Source organism: Oncorhynchus masou, chromosome 8, assembly GCF_036934945.1.
Source record: "Oncorhynchus masou masou isolate Uvic2021 chromosome 8, UVic_Omas_1.1, whole genome shotgun sequence".
In the NCBI taxonomy this organism is placed as follows: domain Eukaryota; kingdom Metazoa; phylum Chordata; class Actinopteri; order Salmoniformes; family Salmonidae; genus Oncorhynchus; species Oncorhynchus masou.
This window is the reverse complement of record NC_088219.1, coordinates 17,236,917-17,254,207: the sequence shown is the minus strand read 5'-3', so window position 1 is coordinate 17,254,207 and position 17,291 is coordinate 17,236,917. Positions and strand designations below refer to the sequence as shown.

Sequence of the window (17,291 nt, the reverse complement as noted above, 5' to 3'; positions counted from 1 at the left end):
CGGAAGCATTCATATATAAAATATCCCCATAGTCTAGTAAATGCATAAATGTAGCTGATACTAGCCGCCTCCTTGCTTCAAAAGAAAAACCAGGCCTTATTCCTAAAATAAAATCCCAATTTCAGCTTCAATTTTTTTGTAAATTGTTGAACATCATGAGCATATGAAAGCTGGTGGTTCAATATTCCCAGTTAAGAAGTTTTAGGTTGTAGTTATTATAGGAATTATGATGCGTCAACTCTCTCTCTGTACCATTTGTATTGTCTTTTGACTATTGGATGTTCTTATAGGCACTTGCCAGCCTAATCTCAGGAGTTGATAGGATTGAAGTCATAAACAGCACTGTGCAAACGCAGTAAAGTGCTGTTTGAATGAATGCTTACGATTCTGGCAAATTAATTACGGTCTTCACACAGTTGGCAACGAGCCAGGCGGCCCAGACTGTTGCATATACCCTGACTCTGCTTGCACTGAACGAAGAGAAGTGACACAATTTCCCTAGTTAATATTGCCTGCTAAAATGAAATTATTTTAACTAAATATGCAGGTTTAAAATATATACTTCTATGTATTGATTTTAAGAAAAACATTGATGTTTATGGTTAGGTACATTTGTTCAACGATTGTGCTTTTTTCGTGAATGCGCTTTTGTTAAATCACCCGTTTGGCAAAGTTGAAGTGGGCTGTGATTCGATGATAAATTAACAGGCACCACATTGATTATATGAAACACAGGACAAGCTAGTTAACCTAGTAATATCATCAACCATGTGTAGTTAACTAGTCATTATGTGAAGATTGATTGTTTTTTAAAAGACAAGTTTAATGCTAGCTAGCAACTTACCTTGGCTCCTTGGTCCTTTTGACGCTGCACTCGCGTAACAGGTGGTTAGCCTGCCACGCAGTTTCCTCATCGGCCATAATCGGCATCCAAAAAGGCCAATTACCAATTGTTATGAAAACTTGAAATCGGCCCTAATTAATCTGCCATGCCGATTTAATCGGTCAACCTCTAAACTGTATTGCTCCTTTTGTCTGTCTGCTGGATTCTCATCACTCTAATAATGACCTCTGACTCATCCAGAGTGACCCTGAACAAAAGCATGGGGGAGTGGGTGTGGGACACACAGAAAGACAGAGACAAAAATTAACCATAGTCATACTGTGGTCCAACTATGATCTCCCTCATAGGGCCCTGTGGCTTGCTTCACCCCCGCAGCCCCCCTCTCCTCCCGCTCTGCATTGATTTCATTAACGGTGCAGCTGGGGAGCCCGGCCAGCCTTGATGGGCTGTTGTCAACAAAGGGTCTGACACCTGGATCCCCCAGAGATCTCCAAAGACCCCCATTTACATCCCATCTCCATCAGCACCACGTAGGGATGTAGTGGGGGGCTGGGTAGAGGGACCCCATCACGCTCCCCATCTGAGAAATGATTGACTGGCTGAGAGGCGTCCTTTAACCTCTTGAGTGTAGGGGGCAGTATTTTGATGTTTGGATGAAAAACGTACCCAAAAGAAACTGCCTATTTCTCAGGCCCAGAATCCAGAATATGCATAGAATTGATTAGGATATAAAACACTCTAAAGTTTCCAAAACTGTCAAAATATTGTCTGTGAGTATAACAGAACTGATATTGCAGGTGAAAACCTGAGGAAAATCCAACCCGGAAGTGCTGTTTTTCCTGAAACCTCTCTGTTCCATTGCATGCCTTCCCTCCATTTAAAGGGATATCAACCAGATTCCTTTCTCTATGGCTTCTGCATGGTGTGAATAGTCCTTAGACAAAGTTTCAGGCTTTTATTCCGAAAAATGAGCGAGAACGATTACATTGCATCAGTGGATGGCTGGGTGCCAGCAGAGTTTTGCAATGTCTTCTCTCTCTGTCCTATTGAAAAATCTATGGTCCGGTTGAAATATTATTGATTATTTATTGTAAAAACAACCTGAGGATTGATTATTTTAAAAAAGTTTGACATGTTTCTACGAACTTTACGGATACTATTTGGAATTTGTCTGCCACGTCGTGACCGCTCGAGCCTGTGGATTTCTGAATAAAACGCGCCAACCAAATGGATGTACTTTGGATATAAAAATCATCTTTATGGATCAAAAGGAAAATGTATTGTGTAACTGGGAGTCTCGTTAGAGCAAACATCCGAAGATAATCAAAGGTAAGTGATTCATTTTATTGCTTTTCTGACTTTCGTGACCAATCTACTTTGCTGCTAGCTGTTTGTAATGTTTTGTCTGCTGAGAGAGATGTCCTAACATAAACGCTTGGATAGCTTTTGCTGTAAAGCTTTTTTGAAATCTGACACACAAGGTGGATTAACAACAAGCTAAGCTGTGTTTTGCTATATTGCACTTGTGATTTCATGAAAATTAAATATTTTTAGTAATTTAATTAGAATTTGGCACTCTGCAATTCAGCGGGATGGGTGTGCCAAGAAGTTGTTAAAGGTCACCAATATAGCTACATCCCTGTTAAATGTCACAGCAATTGTAAGATTAAAGGAAATAGAAAAGTTATTTATTTTTAAGCTTACAATATTGTGTTCAACAGACACTCCATTCATTCGATGAAAGAGTTTGGTTAATTAGAGGTCTACAACAACAAAGCAAGCAAGAAAGGGATTATATATAGTCATTTTGTTTGACCCTAGGGTTTGCGGTAGAAGTCGACCGATTTTATGATTTTTTTCAACGCCCATACCAATACCGATTTATTGGAGGACCAAAAAAACGATACCGATTTAAATCGGCCGATAAATAAATAAAATATTTTTTTGAAATGTATTTGTAGTTATGACAGTTTACAATAATACTGAATGAACACTTATTTTAACTTAATATAATACATCAATAAAATCAATTTAGCCTCAAATAAATAATGAAACATGTTCAATTTGGTTTAAATAATGCAAAAACAAAGTATTGGAGAAGAAAGTAAAAGTGCAATATGTGCCATGTAAGAAAGCTAGCGTTTAAGTTCCTTGCTCAGAACATGAGAACACATGAAAGCTGGTGGTTCCTTTTAACATGAGTCTTCAATATTTCCAGATAAGAAGTTTTAGGTCGTATTTATGATAGGAATTTAGGACTATTTCTCTCTATACGATTTGTATTTCATATATCTTTGACCATTGGATGTTCTTATAGGCACTTTACTATTGCCAGTGTAACAGTATAGCTTCCGTCCCTCTCCTCGATCCTACCTGGGCTCGAACCAGGAACACCGACAACAGCCACACTCGAAGCAGCGTTACCCATGCAGAGCAAGGGGAAGAACTACTCCAAGTCTCAGAGCGAGTGACGTTTGAAACGCTATTAGCGTGCACCCTGCTAACTAGCTAGCCATTTCACCTTGGTTACACCAGCCTAATCTCGGGAGTTGATGAGCTCGAAGTCATAAATGGCGCAATGCTTGAAGCATTGCTAAGAGCTGCTGGCAGAACGCACGAAAGTGCCGTTTGAATTAATGCTTACGAGCCTGCTGGTGCCTACCATTGCTCAGTCAGACTGCTCTATCAAATCATAGACTTAATTCTAACATAATAAGACACAGAAATACGAGCCTTAGGTCATTAATATTGTCGAATCCGGAAACTATCATCTCGAAAACAAAACATTTATTCTTTCAGTGAAATACAGAACCTTTCCGTATTTTATCTAACGGGTGGCATCCATCAGTCTAAATATTCCTGTTACATTGCACAACCTCAATGTTATGTCATAATTATGTAAGTCTGGCAAATTAGTTCAACAAGCCAGGCGGCTCAAACTGTTGCATATACCCTGACTCAGCGTGCAATGAACGCAAGAGAAGTGACAATTTCACCTGGTTAATATTGCCTGCTAACCTGGATTTCTTTTAGCTAAATATGCAGGTTTACAAATATATACTTCTGTGTATTGATTTTAAGAAAGGCATTGATGTTCATGGTTAGGTACACATTGGAGCAACGATACGCACCGCATCGATTATATGCAACGCAAGACACGCTAGATAAACTAGTAATATCATCAACCATGTGTAGTTAACTAGTGATTGTTTCTTATAAGATAAGTTTAATGCTAGCTAGCAACTTACCTTGGCTTCTTACTGCATTCGCGTAACAGGCAGGCACCTCGTGGAGTGTAATGTAAGGCAGGTGGTTAGAGCGTTGGACTAGTTAACCGTAAGGTTGCAAGATTGAATCCCCGAGCTGACAAGGTAAAAATCTGTCATTCTGCCCCTGGAACAAGGCAGTTAACCCACCGTTTCTAGGCCGTCATTGAAAATAAGAATGTGTTTTTAACTGAATTGCCTAGTTTAATAAAGGTGTAAAAAAAATATATTTTCTATTTTTAAACCCCACTGAGCCTCTGTAATCCGAAGATTAGCAATGCTAACAAGTACAAGTAAAATCCCATAGACAATGCTAACGAAATGCTAACAAGCAAATTGCAAACATTTTATACAATCTCTAACCTAATATATCCCATTTAGCAGACGCTTTTGTCCAAAGCGACTTACAAGTCGGCTGGGGCCACTACTTTTACATATGGGTGGTATACAATGCTCTACCGACTGAGCCACACAGGACCTAAACTATTTGAAGGACAGACATCCCAGCTCATGAAGTTATATAAAACAAAATGCTACTCACCGTTTGCTGCCTGCACAAAACAAATATTAGACAGCAAGGCTTGATCCAGGAGGGGATTTTCTGCTGTTACCAAGCAAAGCTTGATTTTGGAAGAAGCTAACCACTTTGCTAGATAGCTAACTACCTACTAAATTAGCAAATCAAATGCACAACCTCTGACCGTTTAGCACATTTTAGACAGTCAACTTAATAGTTATAACATTTCTAGCTGGCAAACATTTAGTTCTAAACTGCCATAAACCCTAACTACAGATCACCTGACACGTGCTGCACAACAGTGAGTGACTCACAAGGTTCCGGTCTCATGTTGTGTGTTTGTAAACAAACACCACATGACTGGGAATGACCAGTAAGCTTCATAATGAAATATTATGTGACAGGTGAAATGAAGAACAACATTTTCTTTATTGCCTAAAGTATTGTAAAAGTTGACTGCAGGTCTTTACTTAAAAGTAGCTACAAATATTTAAATGTATTAAAAAAAACTTCAAAGAAATAGTTTAGATGCTATTGAAAAAGTATCCCGTGGCTCTTTCTGAATAGCCTGGTATACGGTATGTACGGTACAACGCCCAAGCCTAAAAGGCTGAAGGAGATCTGCCTCATTAGATGTCATCTTAGATACATTCACCTGTCTCCTGTATACTGAACATTTCAGTTCTTCCTAATACAATTTCTTGATCTGGGAGGTTAGTCTTTTATCCCATATCTTAGTCAGTCCTTTGCTATCCACACAATTTATAATCCTCAACCACCTACAATTTAAGCGGCATTAAATACAAGGTTTTAAATAATTCTAGGAGCTTGCCCCATAGCTATTCAACTAATCTCAAACCTTGCACAATATTATAAGCAACATTTTAAAAATTAACACAGTCAGCATTTTAAAAACACTTGAGAGAAATAGAGAATGTTAATGAAGTTTGAGACTGGCCCTCTTTTTGGAGCACAAGATTACTACTGAATTTCCCTGATCTTTCTTTGTGTAGCTGTTACTGTAATGTTGTTTCTGATCAGTGGTGGCGGCCAATCAGGGAGTTAGAGGCGGCGCTCCACATGTGATTGTTAAAAATATATACAGTACCAGTCAAAAGTTTGGACACACCTACTTATTCAAGGGTTTGTCTTTATTTTTACTATATTCTACATTGTAGAATAATAGTGAAGACATCAAAACTATGAAATAACATATATGGAGTCATGTAGTAACCAAAAAAGTGTTTAACATATTTTAGATTCTTCAAAGTAGCCAACCTTTCTCTTGATGACAGCATTGCATACTCTTGGCATTCCATCAACCAGCTTCATGAGGAATGCTTTTCCAACAGTCTTGAAGAAGTTGATCACTTGTTGGCTGCTTTTCCTGCACTCTGCAGTCCAACTCCAAAATCATCTCAATTGGGTTGAGGTCAGGTGATTGTGGAGGCCAGGTCATCTGATGCAGCACTCCATCACTCTCCTTCCTGATCAAATAGCCCTTACACAGCCTGGAGTTGTGTTTTGGGTCATTGTCCCGTTGAAAACAAATGACACGAAGCCCCGCCGTTCCACCGCGACTGGTCTGCCGACGTAACTCCATCCGCTGTGCCCCAACGGCCTTTGCCAGACGTCGGCGCAGGCGCTTCTACTAGCCCCGGCCTGCTAACTTTAAATGCCATGTCGACAGCTTGCTAGGTAGTAAGGACTACCCAGCGGCTTCCCTGTTTAACCTATTGTTGTTCACTGGACCCTATGATCACTTGGCTACATAGCTGATGCCTGCTGGACTGTTCATTAATCACGTTACTCCATTTTGTTTATTTTTGTTTATCTGTCGGCCACAGCCTCGAACTCAGGCCCTGTATGTAGTTAACAGACCCTCTCTGCCCATTCATTTTACCTGTTGTTGTTGTCTTACCCGTTGTTGTCTTAGCTAGCTCTCCCAATACACACCTGTGATTCCTTTATGCCTCTCTTTTTCTCTCTCAAATGTCAATATACATTGTATATTGTTGTTTATGATAGTTATTGTTTTAGTTTACTGCGGAGCCCCTAGTCCCACTCAACATGCCTCAGATACCTCCTTTTTCCCACCTCCCACACATGTGGTGACCTCACGCAGCATAATTAGTACGTCCAGAGATGCAATCTCTTATCACACAAAATGCCTGAGTTTACCTCCACTGTACCCGTACCCCACCATAACCCTGTCTGTACATTACGCCCTGAATCTATTCTACCATGCCCAGAAATCTGCTCCTTTTATTCTCTGTCCCCAACGCACTAGACGACCAGTTTTGATAGCCTTTAGCCGTACCCTCATCCTACTCCTCCTCTGTTCCTCGGGTGATGTGAAGGTTCACCCAGGCCCTGTGTGTCCCCAGGCACTCTCATTTGTTGACCTCTGTAACCAAAAAAGGCTTGGTTTCGTGCATGTTAACATCAGAAGCCGCCTCCGTAAGTTTGTTTTTCTCACTGCTTCAGCACACTCTGCCAACCTTGATGTCCTTGCCGTGTCTGAATCCTGGCTTAGGAAGGCCACCATCCCACCATTCCATCCAACTACAACATTTTCCTTCAAGATAGAACTGTTAAAGGCAGTGGAGTTGCAATCTACTGCAGAGATAGCTTGGAAAGTTCTGTCATACTTTCCAGGTCTATGCCCAAACAATTCGAGCTTCTAATTTTAAAAATGAATATCTCTAGAACCTAGTCTCTCACTGTTGCTGCCTGTTATAGACCCCCATCAGCTCCCAGCTGTGCCCTAGACACTATATGTGAATTGATTGCCCCTCATCTATCTTCAGAGATCATTCTGTTAGGTGACCTAAACTGGGATATGCTTAACACCTCAGCAGTCCGACAATCTATGATTCCCTCAATCTCACACAAATTTTCAAGAAACCCACCAGATACAACCCTAAATCTGTAAACATGGGCACCCTCATAGATATTATCCTAACCAACTTGCCCTCCAAATACACCTCTGCTGTTTTCAATCAGGATCTCAGCGATCAGTACCTCATAACCTGCATCTGCTATGGTTCCGCGGTCAAACGACCACCCCACATCACTGTCATCCGCTCCCTGAAACACTTCTCTCTGGAGACAGCAGGAGCGGTAGAGTTACTCTGAATGATCGCCTATGGAAAGCCAACTGACATTTACTCCTGAGGTGCTGACCTGTTACACCCTCTACAACCACTGTGATTATTATTATTTGACCATGCTGGTCATTTATAAACATTTGAACATCTTGGCCATGTTCTGTTATAAACTCCACCCGGCACAGCCAGAAGAGGACTGGCCACCCCTCATAGCCTGGTTCCTCTAGGTTTCTTCCTAGGTTCTGGCCTTTCTAGAGAGTTTTCCTAGCCACCGTGCTTCTACACCTGCATTGCTTGCTGTTTGGGGTTTTAGGCTGGGATCATGTACAGAACTTTGAGATATCAGCTGATGTAAGAAGGGCTTTATAAATAGTAGAAAGAGGAGGAAGGGAAGCGCTACTAAGGTACACAATTGTACATTTTGGTAGATAGGTGCTCTTTGGTAAAAGGGGTAAATTGGTCATCAAAAAGAAAGGAGGACCAAAGCACTCTTCATATAATTAATTAAAATGCCTTTATTAGTATGGCATGTTCAATAGAAACAGTTTTTTTTTTAACAACGCGTTTCGGCTGCATGGCCTTCGTCAGCGAGTACAAAAAAAGGAATACAAGGTCCTCTTTTAAACAGCTTATCAATTAGCCCTAATTGGAAGAGGGAGTGGTTACACAATTGATTGGACACACCTAGTAAGCAATACTATACACATTGAAATACTGTAGCTATGTTATCATAAAAATACAACTCCAAACTAGAAGTATCAGAACACTAAAAGGTAGTTCTAACCTTAAATATGACTGGGAGAAGTGTCAAGAAAAAGAAAGCTAAATATTCCATAGTACACTAGAACACAGCAAAACATGAACAACAACAGTCTAACCATAGCTGAGGGCAATAGAGCAAAATGTCCACTAGATGACAGCAAATGGACCCATCACGACCCTACAGGAAGGGTGAGAAATCCATATCTTCATTTAAACCAGGGTATTTAGTTGCCTGTAGTTTGTAAATCCATATCTTCATTTAAACCAGGGTATTTAGTTGCCTGTAGTTTGTAAATCCATATCTTCATTTAAACCAGGGTATTTAGTGGCCTGTAGTTTGTAAATCCATATCTTCATTTAAACCAGGGCATTTAGTTGCCTGTAGTTTGTAAATCCATATCTTCATTTAAACCAGGGTATTTAGTGGCCTGTAGTTTGTAAATCCATATCTTCATTTAAACCAGGGTTTTTAGTGGCATGTAGTTTGTAAATCCATATCTTCATTTAAACCAGGGTATTTAGTGGCCTGTAGTTTGTAAATCCACATCTTCATTTAAACCAGGGTATTTAGTGGCCTGTAGTTTGTACATCCATACCTTCATTTAAACCAGGGTATTTAGTGGCCTGTAGTTTGTAAATCCAAAAACTTTCCCTTTGGTTTAACTGTTTAAGATGGTTCCCTTTTCTAATAGAGGCCGGAATATGATCAATACCCATAGCTTGTAGGGAGGCAGGGTTGCCATGGTGTAGGTACTTGTAGTGCCTTGCCATGGGGTAGTCTTCATTACCTACCTGTATGGCGTACCTGTGTTCCTCTAAGCGGTCTTGAAGGAGTCTCTTTGTCCGTCCAATGTAGAACACCTTGCACTGTGGGCATTCCAATCTATAGATGACATGAGTGGTTTTACAGTTAATTAAATGCTTGACGTAATACTCCATTTTGGAAGCTGTGTCAACAAAATACTTATGTGCAATATTACTTCAAATGTTGCAATGGTTCCATTTAAAAGAGCCCTTGGGTTTTTTGAGAGTCACCCGGAAGATAACTGTGGACTAATTTGTCATTTAGGGTAGGACATCTCTTAAAGCTTATGACTGGTGGCTCAGGGAAGACTTGGCGTAGAAGCGTATCACTTTGGATGATTCCCGAATTGTTTTTAATGATTCTTTTAATGTTCTCTGCTTCAGTGCTGTATCTTGTAACAAAATACACTCTCTCCGATGTATCACAAGGCACCCCCCTTCACAACAAGTTCTCTCTGTCAGCCCTTATACCGGCATCTTTCAGGACCTGAACGCTGTAGCCCCGATTCAAGAAGCGATTCTCCAATTCAGCAGTAATTTCCTCACAATCTTAAATAAGCATGCACATTTAAAAAAATGTTGAACTAAGAACAGATATAGCCCTTGGTTCACTCCAGACCTGACTGCCCTCGACCAGCATAAAAACATCCTGTGGCGGACTGCAATAGAATCGAATAGATTCCGCGATAAGCAACTGTTCAGGGAAGTCAGCTAGCAAAGGCTAGCTTTTTCAAACAGAAATTTGCAGCCTGTAGCTCTAACTCCAAAATGTTTTGGGACACTGTAAAGTCCATGGAGAACAAGAGCACCTCCTCCCAGCTTCCCACTGCACTGAGGCTAGGTAACACTGTCACCACCGATAAATCCACGATAATCGAGAATTTCAACAAGCATTTTTCTACGGCTGGCCATGCTTTCCTCCTGGCTACCCCAACCCCGGCCAACAGCCCCCCCGCAACTACTTGTCCAATCCTCCCCAGCTTCTCCTTCATCCAAATCCAGATAGCAGATGTTCTGAAAGAGCTGCAAATCTGGACCCTACAAATCAGCTGGGCTAGAAAAACTGGACCCTCTCTTTCTAAAATTATCCTCCGCCATTGTTGCAACCCCTATTACCAGTCTGTTCATCCTCTCTTTCGTATCGTCCGAGATCCCTAAAGATTGGAAAGCTTCCGCAGTCATCCCCCTCTTCAAAGGGGGAGACACTCTAGACCCAAACTGTTACATACCTATATCCATCCTGCCCTGCCTTTCTAAAGTCTTCGAAAGCCAAGTTAGTAAACATGTCACTGACCATTTTGAATCCCACCGCACCTTCTCCGCTGTGCAAACGGGTTTCCGAGCTGGTCACGTGTGCACCTCAGACACTTTCAAGGTACTAAACGATAACATAACCGCCATTGATAAAATATTTGAAGCCGGCTGCACAGTAAATCAACCTGGACAAGGCTTTCGACTGTCAATCACTGTATTCTTATCGACAGACTCAACAGCCTTGGTTTCTCAAAAGACTGCCTCGCCTGATTCACCAACTACTCCTCAGACAGATTTCAGTGTGTCAAATCGGAGGGCCTGTTGTCCGGACCTCTGGCAATCTCTATGGGGGTACAACAGGGTTCAAATCTCGGGCCAACTCTTTTCTCTGTATATATCAACGATGTCGCTCTTGCTGCGGGTGATTCCCTGATCCACCTCTACACAGACGACACCATTCTGTATACATCCGGCCCTTTGGACACTGTGTTAACAAACGAGCTTCAATTCCATACGTGTCCTCCAACTGCTCTTAAACACTAGTTAAACTAAATGCTTGCTTTTCAACCGTTCGCTGCCCACACCCGCCCGCCCGACTAGCATCACTACTCTGGACGGTTCTTATTATGTGGACAACTACAAATACCTAGGTGTCTGGCTAGACTGTAAACTGTCCTTCCAGGCTCATATTCAACACCTCCAAAATTAAGTCTAGAAAAGTTTCTATTTTGCAACAAAGACTCTTTCACTCACGCCGCCTAACATACCATAGTAAAACTGACTATCCTACCGATCCTCGACTTTGGTGATGTAATTTACAAAATAGCCTTCAACACTACACAGCAAACTGGATTCAGTCCATACCAGTGCTATCTGTTTTGTCACCAAAGCCCCATATACCACCCACCGCTGTGACCTGTACCTGCTCTAGTTGGCTGGCCCTCGCTACATATTCGTCGCCAGACCCACTGGCTCCAGGTCATCTATAAGTCTTTGCTAGGTAAAGGTCCGCATTGTCTCAGCTCACTGGTCACGATAACAACTCACCCGTAGCACACGTTCCAGCAGGTATATCTCACTGGTCATCCCCAAAGCCAACACCTGCTTTGGCCGCCTTTCCTTCCAGTTCTCAGCTGCCAATGACTGGAACGAATTGCAAAAATCACTGAAGTTGGAGACTTATATTTCCCTCACTAACTTTAAACATCAGCTATCCGAGCAGCTAACAGATCGCTGCAGCTGTACATAGCCCATCTGTAAATAGCCCATCCAATCTACCTACCCCATCTTGTTTTTATTTTATTTACTTTTCTGCTCTTTTGTACACCAGTATTTCTACTTGCACATCATCATCTGCACATTTATCACTCCAGTGTTATTTGCTAAATTGTAATTACTTACTACTATGGCCTATTTTTTGCCTTACCACCTCACGCCATTTGCACACACTGTCACGAGCGTCGTAAAAAGCAGACCAAAGCGCAGCGTGGTGTTTATGCATCATTTTAATGGATGACGAAAACACGAAGTAAACTGAACAAAACAATAAATGAACAACGACCGTGAAGCTATATATACGAAATGTGCTGACACAAGCAACTAACATAGACAATCACCCACAACCCACAATGACAAAACAGGCTACCTAAATATGGTTCCCAATCAGAGACAACGACTAACACCTGCCTCTGATTGAGAACCATATCAGGCCGAACACAGAAACAGACAAACTAGACATACAACATAGAATGCCCACTCAGATCACACCCTGACCAAACAAAACATAGAAACATACAAAGCAAACTATGGTCAGGGCGTAACACTGTATATAGACTTTCTTTTTTCTGTTGTGTTATTGACTGTACGCTTGTTCATTCCATGTGTAACTGTGTTGTTATTTGTGTCGCACTGCTTTGCTTTATCTCGGCCAGGTCGCAGTTGTAAATGAGAAATTGTTCTCAACTATCTTACCTGGTTAAATAAAGGTGAAATAAATACAAATAAAATAGTCCTCCTAAGCGCAAACCAGATGGGATGGCGTATCGCTGCAGAATGCTGTGGTAGCCATGCTGTTTAAATTTTGCCTTGAATTCTAAATAAATCACAGACAGTGTCACCAGTAAAGCACCATCACACCTCCTCCATTCTTCATGGTGGGAAACATATATGCGGAGATCATCCATTCACCTATTCTGCATCTCAAAGACAGAGGTTGGAACCAAAATTTTCAAATTTGGAATCATCAGACCAAAGGACAGATTTCCGGTCTAATGTCCATTGCTCGTGTTTCGTAGACCAAGCAAGTCTCTTCTTATTATAGTCCTTTAGTAGTGGTATTTTGGCTGATTTCTTTAGATTTTCCCATGATGTTAAGCAAAGAGGCACTGAGTTTGAAAGTAGGCCTTGAAATAGGTAACACCTCCAATTGACTCAAATGATGTCAATTAGCCTGTCAGAAGCTTCTAAAGCCATGACATCATCTTCTGGAATTTTCCAAGCTGTTTAAAGGCACAGTCAAGTTAATGTATGTAAACTTCTGACCCACTGGAATTATGATACAGTGAATTATAAGTGAAATAATCTGTCTGTAAACAATTGTTGGAAAAATGTCATGCACAAAGTCCTAACCAATTTGCCAAAACTAGTTTGTTAACAAGAAATCTGTATAGTGGTTGAAAAACGAGTTTTAATGACTCCAACCTGAGTGTATGTAAACTTACTTTTGTACCTGTGTCCTCCAGCATCTTCAGAAGGTCCTTTGCTGTTTTTCTGTGATTGATTTGCACTTTTCGCACCAAAGTACGTTCATCTCTAGGAGACAGAAAGCGTCTCCTTCCTGAGTGGTATGACAGTTGTGTGGTCCCATGGTGTTTATACTTGCGTACTATTGTTTATACAGATGAACGTGGTATCTTCAGGCATTTGGAAATTGCTCCCAAGGATGAACCAGACTTGTGGAGGTCTACAATTTATTTTCTGAGGTCTTGGCTGATTTTCTTTTTGATATTCCATGATGTCAAGCAAAGAAGCACTGAGTTTGAAGGTAGGCCTTGAAATATATCCGCAGGTAGCACCTCCAATTGACTCAAATTATGTCAATTAGCCAATCAGAAGCTTCTAAAGCCATGACATAATTTTCTGGAATTTTCCAAGATGTTTAATTAAAGGCACAGTCAACTTAGTGTATGTAAACTTCTGACCCACTGGAATTGTGATCCAGTGAGTTATAAATGAAATAATCTGTCTGTAAACAATTGTTGGAAAAATGACTTGTGTCATGCACAAAGTAGATGTCCTAACTGACTTGCCAAAACTATAGTTTGTTAACAAGAGAATTGTGGAGTGGTTGAAAAAACAGTTTTAATGACTCCAACCTAAGTGTAAGTAAACTTTTTATATGTAGACTTCAACTGTTTATGTGTGTGTGTGTGTATATATATATTTCATTCATTCATTCATTCATGGATTATGTTTTAAATGCTCATGAAAGTGTGGTAAATGTGTAAATTGTTCCTGTTTCTAAAATCTATTGTTCAAAACAAGCTGTTCAGTTACTTACTTCTCTGCCCCTCTGTGACTCTGACAGCAGCTCCGTTGGCGCATAGGCTGTGGCTACATTGCTTGGATTGTTTTTACAGCTATTTGCTATGAGGGGGAACTGCCCCAATGAAATCGCAGGATTTCATAGCATAAAATTGAACAGAACAAAGTTAATGGACTGTCCTGGGGCACTCAAATGTGCGCTCAGTCAGAACTTCTGGGTCTGTTCTAGTCTCTCTCCCATTGAGTCTCTCGCGCCATACGTGTTACTTCCGCATGTGAAACTTTATCTGCTCTATTAGGTACAATTAACGTGTTTATTAGCATTTAAATAAATAATCATAACAGTCATGGGAGCCTGGGACCTGATCAACCGTACATCTACATCCAATATCAGTCGAAGGACAGGGGGATACACTATCTAGAGAACCTTCTCATCGCAGATCTGGTAGGACAAAAAAGCATGACTGTGGCTGTTCTAGTGTAGGTGACAGGGTGACATGTTGTGTGGACTAAATCATCATAAAACCGGGTGTATCACAAAGCATTCTCAAATGAATTACCCAGCTACAGTAATTTTGAGAAACATTGAGAAATGGTTTGGTAGATTTTTTGCGGTGTCAAATTAGCCAGTTATATGCTGTACCTTTTTGATAAGCAGCTAGCTAGCTAGTTAGCTACTATGCCAATTTCAAACAAATATCCCAGCTAGCACATAATATTCTGAGAACAATATGCTTCTTAGATCTTGGTGAGAGCATTGTTGTCCATTGGTTATTTTGCATAGAACCTTCGCACATCGTATGGGAATAGTGCAGAATAGTTGCATGTCTTTGGAACATTCTCAGCAGATTTCAGGAACTTGACATTTCATTTGGTTTTTGACATGCAACATTGAAATTGGTGTATTTATGCTGTTGTTCAAATGCATTGATTGCTTTATACAGTAGCTATATCTTTTCAAAGAAACTACCAGTAGTTTGAAAACTTGGCATCATATTTCTCTCATGCTTCTTTGTTGACACTCCAAACACCCCTCTACCCCTCTGCCCCGGGTATTCAGCCAATCTGCTCCCGCCACTGTTAGTAGCATGATGTGATCTGGGAGAAAATGAGGAGTCAAGGAGGTAGTAGTGCTGAGATGTTACACTGGTCAATGTCTAAGATGGATTTATTTTCCATCTGATATGTGTTGTTGCAGGCCTGCGTTCTCAAATGGTTTTGTCTCTCTGCTCCTCCAGGTCACCTGTCTTCAGGATTTCTTTGGTGATGATGATGTCTTCATTGCCTGCGGCCCTGAGAAGTTCCGCTATGCCCAGGATGACTTCTCCCTGGATGAGAATGGTGAGAGCAGCCACACCAGTCGTCACTAACTACACCACTGTAGCACCAGTAGTCACTAACTACACCACTGTAGCACCAGTAGTCACTAACTACACCACTGTAGCACCAGTAGTCACTAACTACACCACTGTAGCACCAGTAGTCACTAACTACACCACTGTAGCACCAGTAGTCACTAACTACACCACTGTAGCACCAGTAGTCACTAACTACACCACTGTAGCACCAGTAGTCACTAACTACACCACTGTAGCACCAGTAGTCACTAACTACACCACTGTAGCACCAGTAGTCACTAACTACACCACTGTAGCACCAGTAGTCACTAACTACACCACTGTAGCACCAGTAGTCACTAACTACACCACTGTAGCACCAGTAGTCACTAACTACACCACTGTAGCACCAGTAGTCACTAACTACACCACTGTAGCACCAGTAGTCACTAACTACACCACTGTAGCACCAGTAGTCACTAACTACACCACTGTAGCACCAGTAGTCACTAACTACACCACCACTGTAGCACCAGTAGTCACTAACTACACCACTGTAGCACCAGTAGTCACTAACTACACCACTGTAGCACCAGTAGTCACTAACTACACCACTGTAGCACCAGTAGTCACTAACTACACCACTGTAGCACCAGTAGTCACTAACTACACCACTGTAGCACCAGTAGTCACTAACTACACCACTGTAGCACCAGTAGTCACTAACTACACCACTGTAGCACCAGTAGTCACTAACTACACCACTGTAGCACCAGTAGTCACTAACTACACCACTGTAGTAGTCACTAACTACACCACTGTAGCACCAGTAGTCACTAACTACACCACTGTAGCACCAGTAGTCACTAACTACACCACTGTAGCACCAGTAGTCACTAACTACACCACTGTAGCACCAGTAGTCACTAACTACACCACTGTAGCACCAGTAGTCACTAACTACACCACTAGCACCAGTAGCACCAGTAGTCACTAACTACACCACTGTAGCACCAGTAGTCACTAACTACACCACTGTAGCACCAGTAGTCACTAACTACACCACTGTAGCACCAGTAGTCACTAACTACACCACTGTAGCACCAGTAGTCACTAACTACACCACTGTAGCACCAGTAGTCACTAACTACACCACTGTAGCACCAGTAGTCACTAACTACACCACTGTAGCACGGCTAGCCCCCCCTTCACACCACTCTCACTGAATCACTGTTCCCTGCTTAAGTCCCTGGGACCAGAACCTGTTTCCCTCATACACTGCAAAAGTCACTGATTTACTGTGGTCAAATGTTACTGTTACTCATCTATCTACAATATTGTCAATTTTCTATGATGTGACATGTATTATATTTTTACTGTATACATTGCAGCATAGGAAGTGTTGTAACCTTTTGTGAAATTCTCTAATCTGTCAATGTGATTGTGGTATTTTAGTCACTGTATATTTCTTTCTCTCTCGCACGCACACACACACACACACACACACACACACACACACACACACACACACACACACACACACACACACACACACACACACACACACACACACACACACACACACACACACAGAGTGCAGATAGGAACTTGCAGCTCTGATTTAGAAAGGAAATAATCTCTGAAATATATAGTTAAATAAAATATCAGAACCCCAGAAAATCCAGATTTCGGCTGGAGGCCGGACTCAGTTATGTCAACATACAGCTCAGTCCACATGTAGATTATGGTAGCTAGCTGTTCAATGGAGTGACTGGCAAATACATCACATAGCCTTCTTCTTTTGTCTCCTTTTGGAGTTTTTTCTTTCTAGGTCTTTCAAATCAGTATTGCACT

The 17,291-nt window shown here is 41.3% G+C and overlaps 1 protein-coding gene across 1 annotated transcript in view; it reads left to right on the top strand.

Annotated features, from left to right (window-relative positions):
• The window catches only part of LOC135544252 (neuronal migration protein doublecortin-like), a 106,559-nt gene that overhangs the window by 62,042 nt on the left and 27,226 nt on the right, over positions 1-17,291 (top strand). The window contains exon 4 of the mRNA XM_064971718.1: positions 15,339-15,441. Within this exon, the coding sequence (XP_064827790.1) occupies positions 15,339-15,441 (103 nt within the window). The remainder of the gene's footprint in view (positions 1-15,338; positions 15,442-17,291) is intronic.